The 9,383-nt window shown below is 44.7% G+C and overlaps 1 protein-coding gene across 1 annotated transcript; it reads right to left on the reverse strand.

The window, feature by feature from the left end:
- Positions 1 to 3,430: 3,430 nt before the first annotated feature.
- C5H10orf95 (chromosome 5 C10orf95 homolog) lies at positions 3,431 to 6,026 on the reverse strand. Its single transcript, XM_047553475.1, has 2 exons — positions 5,913 to 6,026; positions 3,431 to 5,656 (listed from the first exon to the last, which is right to left on the reverse strand). The coding sequence occupies exon 2, from the start codon at positions 5,599 to 5,601 to the stop codon at positions 4,966 to 4,968; it is 636 nt and encodes a 211-aa protein (XP_047409431.1). The 5' UTR covers positions 5,602 to 5,656; positions 5,913 to 6,026; the 3' UTR covers positions 3,431 to 4,965.
- Positions 6,027 to 9,383: the final 3,357 nt, after the last annotated feature.

Genomic DNA, 9,383 nt, shown 5'->3' on the forward strand with positions numbered 1-9,383 from the left:
TCGGTGAGACCCTGTTTTGAAATAAAATATTAAAAAAAGGGCTCAGAATGTGGCTCAGTGGTTGAGTACCTCTGAGTTCAAACCCCAGTACCCCCACCCCAGAAAAAAATTAAAGGAGCCAGGTACAGTGGTGCATGCCTGTAATTCCATCAAGTTAGGAGGCTGAAGCAGGAGGATTGCAAGTTGGAGGCCAGCCTCTAGCACTTTAGCAAGACCCTGTCTCCTGGATTCAATTCCCACTACCAAAATATCAGTGACATAGGTATGTAGTACATCTAATTTTTTATCTTTTTTTGGGGGGAGGGGGAGTACCACGGATTAAACTCAGGGGCATTTTTTAATATTTTATTTAGAGACAGGGTTTCACTGAGTTGCTTAGCACCTTGCTGTTGCTGAAGCTGGCTTTGAACCTCAGGCTTCAGCCTCCCAAACTCCTGGGATTACAGGCATGCACCACCACACCCAGCCATCTATTTTAACTCTAAAAATATCTATTTAGTTTTTTTGTTGTTGTTGTTTTTCATTTTGCAGTACTGGGGATCAAACCAGTGTCTCACATTTGCAAAGAAAGAACTCCACTACTGAGGTGTGTTCCCAGTCCTTTTATTATTTTTAATATTTTATTTATTTTAAAATCTTTTGTTTGTTTGTTTGTTTATTTATTGGTACTGGGATTGAACCCAGGGGTGCTTAACCATACTAAGCCACATTCCTAGTCCTTTGTATTTTTTATTTGGAGACAGAGTCTTACTAAGGTGATAAGGCTGGCTTTGAACTCACAATCCTCCTGCCTTAGCCTCCAGAGTCACTGGGATTGTAGGCATACCACCAGTACACCCAGTATTTTGGAAAATATATATTCTTAAGAAAAATTAAGAGAAAAATAAATATTTCTGAAAGAGAAAGTATCTTGTAGGGTAAAATAATACTTTTGTCTTACAGTCCAAAATGACTTTTGTCATTTTTGTTGACTTATTTACTTACTTATTTAGGCAATATTGGGAATCAAACCCAGGACCTCACACAGGTCAGGTAAGTGCTCTACCCTAAACCACATCCCCAGCCTAAAGTCTGAAATCAAAGAAAAGACAAAACTACGGATATAAACAAGTTATAGAGTGTGTAAGTTACATAAGGTTTGTGAAAGGCAAATCTTGAAAAGTTTGTGTATGATTAAGTTGACTATAATTGGCACAGTAAAAGTTAAGATTTTTTTCCCCCAGGATTGATCCCTGGACCTTGTACTTGACCGGCATGTACTCTACCTACTAAGCTATATCCCCAGCACCCTACAGTCAACTTTTAATACACTGATATAGAAAAAAGTCTAATCATTTATGTTTAAAAACAACTAGGGTTCCTTAAAACTTTGATCTGCTCCACATCATGCTTCAAGCATAGTCCTTGTTACCCTGCCACCACTGCATCTTATTTTAAAACTGACAGTTTTTTTTCCTTTCTCTTCTCCATCTCCTCCTCCCTAACCTTGAGGGAAGGAAAATTACCTTTTTTTCCATTCTGGGACAAGTTGTCTGTCCTTGGACATGCACACCATAGGAATAAAGTAATTCAGATTTCAGTGGTGACAAAAGATCTAAAAAAATGACTATTTCTCAAAACTACAAACAATTTATGACCCTGGATAGGGTACAACTGGAATATAGCCATTTACTCACCTTTTTAAGGGCACATTATTCCCTTGGTAGTTAGTGTCACCTGTTTCTCCTTTGCTAACAAAAAAATAAAAACTTTCCTTTTTCTCAAAACCTTGTCATCATTATTGGACTGACATCAGGGACAAAGCAAACATTGAATTTTCCATAACATTATCTATCAAGATAATTTCTTGTGTCTATCAGGTTTACAAATCAAGTGTGTTTTTACTCTTGCTAATTTCACTTTGTAACTATTACCTGTTAGTATTTTGCAAAAGTACTACTTCTAACAGAAGAACCTGAGTTAAGATAATGAGGCGTCACCTCCAGGACAGATAGGGTATAACGCTGACTTGCAGTACTGATACTAACCCCAATTAAATGGGAGGAGTAACTGTAAAATTATAAACACTAAAGTTAAAACCCATTACTCTCATTTCAAGAATGGTGAAACTGGCCTGCTGGATGTTGACAACCCTCTCTGGGGCATCATTACTCTAATAAATCCTACTACTTTGGGCTGGGGAGATGACTCAGTTGGTAGAGTGCTTGCCTCACAGGCACAAATTCCTGGGTTCAATCCCCAGCACCACAAAAAAGAAAAAAAAAAAAAAAAAAAAAAAAAAAAAACTTATTACTTTGCTCTCACCCTTGTGTTCATGGATTTCATTCTTCGAATTCTCAGCCCCACACTCTGTGCTATACTACCTCACTCCCGTTTTCTATCTCAGCTTCTTACTCCTACTGTGGGACTTATGACAACTTCTCTTTATTTATTTGCCTGTTGCCCCATGTCTCCCAACTAAAATCTAAACTCCAGGAGGGCTGGGACTTCCATGGCAGTCTCCTTCACTACTGTTTCCCCAGGGCAAATAATAGGCACTCAAGAAATTTGTTGGATGGACTTTTAATAAACACTGAAAATAATCTAAGTGTTATAGAATACTTGATGGCTATTAAAGAAAAAAATGACTGCATATGCATTAACATAGAATGATAGCCAAGATACAGTGTAAAATTCAACAGACAAAACAGTGTATTACCTTTAATGTAATAGAATGCATGAAAAAAAAAAGGAAAAAATAATAGCTTTGGCCCTAGTGATCTTTAGCAGGTAAGGGAAATTAGAAAAGACTTTTACTCTCTATGTATTTCTGTATTGCAAGTTATTTTTAAAAACACTGATATTTGAGCACTTACCACACTGTGTTAAGCTATGCACAGTGGAAAAACTGAGATTTCATGACATCTCCCTATAACTTTATGATGTAGGTCCTGGTATTATCATTCCCATCTGAGATGAAGAAATTGGTTCAGGGCCTTTAAGTAATTTACCAAGGACACACAGCAGACCTATCACACTATATTAACTCCTTGTGTGTGTTTGTTTTTTGGTAGTACTGGATATTGGACCCAGGGACACTCAATCATTGAGCTACATCTCTAGCCTTTTTTAATTTACTAAATTATTATTTTTGTACTGGGGATTGAACACAGGGGCACTTTACCAAAGAGCCACATCCCTTGTCCTTTTTTTTTTTTTTTTTTTTTTTTTTTTTTTTTTTTTAAGCCAGAGTCTCACCAAATTGCTAAGGGTCTCACTAAATTGCCAAGGTTGGCCTCAAACTTGTGATCCTCCATCCTCAGACTTCTGAGTGGCTGGGATTATAGGCACCACCTGGATGCAGCTTTTTTATTTTTATTTTTTAATTAAAACCCAAGGAGAAAAATGTTAATTTTTTTCAAAAAACACACACAAGAAGGAAGCCAGGCACAGCCTCAGTAACTAAGCAAGACCCTGTCTCAAAATATAAAATAAAAAGGGTCAGGGATGTAGCTCAGTGGTAAAGCATCCCTGGGTTCAATTCTCAGTACCAAAAACAAAAACAAAAAGATAAAGCAAGCCATTGATCAGGAGAAACACCTTTTCCAGATTCTGAGGTTTGAGGGAACTTCTCCATGAAGCTCACAAATACAGCAATCAGGTGGTTAAGAGCCTCAATAACATACCTGTATACCCAGGAAGCTATTGGTCAGCTACAAATGGATATCCAAGAAAAGCAATTCCACAAGAGGTCAAATTCCTACAGATTGGACATCAAATCACATGATCTGGCTATATTCCAGTTAAATTGAATGTGTGGCCTAATCCTCCAGCAAACTCCTAGAATACTGCAAACCTCAGTTAAGTAAGCGTTTTAGAGTTTTAGACAGTTAGTAAAACTTAGAAGAAATGACAATCATCTTAACTTGGTTATTTTTATGCTTCTTTTACAGATAAAGAAACTGAAGTTCAGAGAGGCTACAGATACATGGTTAGAAAATGTCAGAGATAGCCCTCAACCTAGGGTCTCAGGCACCACTTGCCACTCATGCCCACCACACTCCAATAGCAGAGCATGTGTCCTCAGCCTCTGTGGGTAGTGGGAAGACTAGAAAAGGGCATAGGCATGCTAAAGCGGAGGGGACCTACTGAAGTGCAGAGCCAGGTTGAGTGGTCAGGGTGCACACTTTCTCAAGAGGGCCACTCTAACTTACACACACACACCTCCTTACATGTGTGTAAGACTCATTGCACAAATGGCAAAACATCCACTTCCGAACATAAAAATGAACCTGCAGCATACATTCAACTTCACTTTTTTTTTTGTTGTTGTTTGTTTGGTTTGTTTTGGTACTGGGAATTGAACTCAGGGGCACTCGGCCACTAAGCCACATTCCCAGGCCTATTTTGTATTTTATTTGGAGACAGGATCTCACTGAGTTGCTTAGTGGAGGCTGGCTGTGAACCTCCTGTCTCAGCCTCTTGACCCGCTGGGATTACAGGCCTACGCCAAGGTGCCAGGCTTTTTCTTTTTCTTCCCTATAAACTGGGGATTGTTGTCGCTCCCTTAGCTTTGTAGGGAGGGAACTGGAAGAAGGAAGAGTAGAAAGGAAAATTAGGGTTTACTGCCTGCCAGGCTTCTTAGGGGACGGCAGATGGGGAGCGGGAAGAAAGAGTTCAGGCTCTTCTCGGGTTCATCTGCTACATCACTGCCCCGCTTCCCAAAAGCACCTAGAAGGGAGGTGCAGAACACCTGGAGAGATCCTCAATCCTTTCTCGTCTTTCCCGCACGGTCCACAAATAACACGAGAGAAATCAACGAAGTGCGGAGAGAGGGGGTCGTCCTACTGTCAGGGGAAAAAGCGAACAAACAAATACAAAAGCCAGGTGCGAGGGTACCCGGTCCGGCTCGCAGGCGCTGCGTCTTCCGGGCTTATTGGCGGCGGGCAGAGTTAAGCGCTCGCACAGCCGCGCCCGGCGCCCGGCTCAGCCGAGGCCTTTCGGCTTCTTGGGGCGGCCGCGCTCCACGGCTTCCCGGGCTGGGCTGCTGCTGTCGCGGCTATCAGGCCGACGCAGCACGCGCCTTTCCACCCGGTACTCCGGTTTGCCGACGCGCGGCGCCGCCTGCACCAGGAACTCGCCGCGGCTGTAGGTGACGCGCACGTCGGTGCGCGGGTACGTGCCGTACACGCGCCGCAGCTCGCGGCAAACGAAGTGCGGCAGCTGCAGGCCCTGGCCGTGCGGGCGCTCCACGCGGCCCCAGCGCAGTTCCGTTTGTATACTGCCACCCTCGGGCCACGGTGCCCAGCTCTCGGCTGCGGATTCCTGCAGCGACGACCCCACGACGCGGGCGGCAGGGACCGCAGAGCCAAGGGCCGCGGCGTAGGCTGGTGGGAAGGCCCAGCAGGGCGGAGCGGCGAACAGAGATGCGCCCGGGCCGTAAAAACGGTGGTATTCTCGCGGGGCCGCCCACTCTCCCACGCTCAGGCTCGCTGGCCGGCTGCAGAAGTTGTGGGCCTGGATGGGCGGCAGCAGCAGCGGGGCGGGCAGGTAGGCGTAGGAGAGGGGCTGCAGCGGAGGCCAGACGCTCTCCCCGGGCGGCAGGCAGACGTAAGAGTACATGGTTTGAACCTCAGGCGGCGGGCCTTTTTTACTGGGGCTTCATCCTGAGCCAGACCTGTGGCGGAGGGGTGTTTGGATATATACTTAATTCTTACTGTCACCCGTCCCTTGGCCCTGGGCTGTGGTTTCTGGCAGGAGCCCCACTTGCCTACTTTAGGACTTTGGGGATTCGTTCTAAATCAGGTGTTAAGCTCTCCTCCTCCTCCCCTCTTGTCCCAGGTTTTGGCCCGAACCCCAGGCTCTCAGCAGGCCTAAAGGACCTTTTCAGACCCTCAAACCCTGGCGTGCCCTTTCAGTAACCTCACACTCACCTGTCTCCTTCAGCCTTGGGGAGTTAGTCTCCAGCATTTAGGGTAGCCAGAGGGGTCCAGAACGAGGCTTCTCTCCACCGCTTGTTCGGTGCTCTCCACATACCCTGCCTCAGCCACACCTCCCCGTTACCAGGCAAAGGGAAACACCTTGAACTGGCCAGGAACTTGCCAGTCTTTGTCTACACTTGGGTGAGCCTAAGGTCATAGTGGCTCCAAGCTGGAAGCAGTGGCCTGAGTTCAGGGATGCTCACCCACAATGTCACTAAAGGCTTCCCAGTTTCCTTTCCAATCAAGTTCGCTCCCCATCCCCTATCCCCTCCAGTGGATTGGGTTATCCTAACATTTGATTCGAACTGCTGCACACTGGGAGCTTCCAGCATTGAGTTTTTAAATTGCTTGTGAGCATCTGATCTCAAGTTGATATCAACCATAGGAAGGTGGTACTAATAGTATGTGCATTTAACACATAGCAAGAAATTATATCTACACAATAAATGTGTTGACCAGGGCTTATAAAGGCTAAATAACTCCTTGCCCAAACTCAGTTATTTATGGTAAAGGCAAAATTCTACCCTACATCATTCTCAAGATTCATGCTCACAATATTAGGCTTTTTTTTTTTTTTTTCTTTCTGTACTGGGTATTGAACCCAGGAGCTCTTTACCATAGAGCTATAAACCCAACCCTTTTTATTTTTTATTTTGAGATGGGATCTAAGTTGCTGAGGCTGGTTTCAGACATACCATCCTCCTGCCTCAACCTCCCAGAATCAATAAGATCAGGCATACCACCTCTGTGCCCAGCACAATATTAATCTTGTTACCAATCCATGCTGGGACTGCTTTCAGACTATCTCCTAATCCTCCCACTCTAGAATGTTACACAAACACTTGTAATTCTTCATAGCCATGTGAAAAACAAAGTGATATTCTCATTTAATAGATAAGGAACCAGAGGCTCAGAGGAGGTAGACTCCTTTCCCAGGATAACACAACCTAAAAGTCCAACTGATGCCAAAACCTACAGGCCACTTGGGTGAAGTCAAAAAGATCACTTCATTCTGATGGGGTGAGTACTGTGAGCTCCAGGCCCCTCTAATAGTGAGTTGTCCACCTATTACTCTAGTGGGGTGAGTGATCATTCTGGATGATTAAAACTGATACCCAGTTTGGGGCTGCAATGCTATCACTTTCTCCCTCTTTTTACCTTCCTCCCTCCCTCCCTTCCTTCCCTTCCCTCCATCCCCTCCATCCTTCCTTCCTTTCTGTTTTTAGTTGTAGGCGGACACAATACCTTTATTTTATTTTTATGTGGTGCTGAAGATGGAACCCAGGGCCTCATGCATGCTAGGTGAGCACTCTTCCACTGAGCCACAATCCCAGCCGTTCTCCTCCCTTTTCTGTTGATTCAAGCACCATAACCAGCTTGAGTACCCTTCAAAACCCAGCCACCTGCCACCTGCTGGGAAGAGCTCTGGCACTCACTCTGGTGATGTTACTTTAGTCCTCACTAAGCTCCTCTCCCAAGTCTAATTTTGGTCAGTGGCCTAGTGAGGACAGCTCCTGAGGTCAGTCTCTGAATAGAGAGAAGGCACTTGGCTAGGGTTTCACCCACACCTTCAAGAGGGAGTCTTGCCCTCTGTCCACTCTAAGGACTGGTCCTAGGAGATAGTGGTCCTTTTGGGGTGAAGACTTTTGTGGTAGGCAGAATAACACCTCTCCCCCAAAGATGTCTATAATCTCATCCCTGGAAACCTGTGAATATGGCAAGAGGAAGTTAGGGTTGTAGGTGAGGTTTTTTTTTTTTTTTTTTTTGGGGTGCTGGGGATTGAACCCAGGGCTTTGTGCATGCGAGGCAAGCACTCTACCAACTGAGCTATATCCCCAGCCCTGCAGGTGATGTTAAGGTTGTTAATTAGCTGACCTAAGCCGATCATCCTGGATTATCTCATGATCCCAGTGTAATCACAAGGGCTCTTAGTGTGAAAGAGGCGGGCTAAAGAGGCAGAGTGACAACATGCGAGAAAGACTTGACCAGCCATTGCCGGCTTTGAAGAAGGAACTGGCTCATGAGCAAGGAGTGCAGGCAGCTTCTTGAAGCTGGAAAGGGCAAGAAAATGAATTCACCCAGACAGCCTCAAGAAAGGAATGCAGTCATGCCAACAAGATCCATTTTAGACTTCCAGCCTCTAGAACTGTAAGTTAATAAATTTGTTTTAAGCTGTTAAATTTGGTAATTTGTGGGCTGGGACTGTAGCTCAGTGGCAGAGTGCTTGCCTAGCATGTGTGAGGCACTGGGTTCAATCCTCATAACCATATAAAAATAATAAATGAATAAATAAAATAATTATATAAAAGATTTTTTTTAATTGTTAATTTGTTACAACAGCAATAGGAGACTAATATACCTCCCCACTCCTATTTATATAACTTGGTCCCTCTCCTAAAATCCTAGCACTCAGAGTGTCCAAGGCTACCTGTGGACTGACCTCAACTCAGCCTTGAGATCAGTGACAGTCCCAGTGGGACTGGCCAATTTTTCCACCTGTTCTCAGTCGTCCAGGGGAATGTAGTCACACCTTGGTGAGCAGTGTGGCACATGCATGACCAAGCTCAAGTAGAGCCTGGGGAGGTGAGGAACCTGCAGTTTAATTTTGGTCCCTACATGCTTGCTGAAGATTTCTAGCCTCTGGGAAGGATGTTTTCAGGCAAAACAAGAAAATAAGGATCAACCTGTGAGTTTCTCAGTATTCATTCACCCTGATTCCAGTAACCACCCTGATTTTTGGGGTCCCCTACTGGTTCTCAGTCAAGTGGTTCTGGCAGAGTTGATTATTCTGTGTGTAAGTTTGTGGGTGAATCAGCCCTGCCATCCAGCTAGCCATAATGATTGGTTTAGGCTAACCAATATGAGCCAATGGCATCTGAAACCCAGAGTTTTGTTCTTTTATTCCATGGAGAGAAGTTCTTTCTCCCTGAACAGAAATCTGAAATAATGCATTCTGGGCTGTGGGGGGAAGCCCTCCTGAGTGTAGAACCTAGATCAGAGAGGTGGGAAACTAAGGGAGCAAATAATTTCTTCAAGGATAGTGTGTATCCATCTGTTGCAGGTCCAGGGATTCCAGTATGATTCAAGGAGTCAGGCAGTGATGTGGCCTGTGACACCCCAAGTCCCCTCCCAATTAGCTCTGTGCTTGGCAACAAGGAAGAGGAATAAGAGATAATCACAACGGAGAAGATTGTGTTAAAATCAGAAGGCTAAGGGACTTTAGAATGTAACTAGGGGGGGGGCTGGGGGAGATAGCTCAGTCGGTAGAGTGCTTGCCTTGTAAGCACAAGGCCCTGGGTTCGATCCCCAGCACCCAAAAAAAAAAAAAAAAAAAGCCAAGTTCTATCTGTTCTATTTTTTTTTCCCCCAAAAGTTTCACCTGTTTACTAGCGAACCAACCCAAACCAGTACTACCAAAGCTTC

This window comes from Sciurus carolinensis, chromosome 5 (genome assembly GCF_902686445.1).
Source record: "Sciurus carolinensis chromosome 5, mSciCar1.2, whole genome shotgun sequence".
NCBI lineage: Eukaryota > Metazoa > Chordata > Mammalia > Rodentia > Sciuridae > Sciurus > Sciurus carolinensis.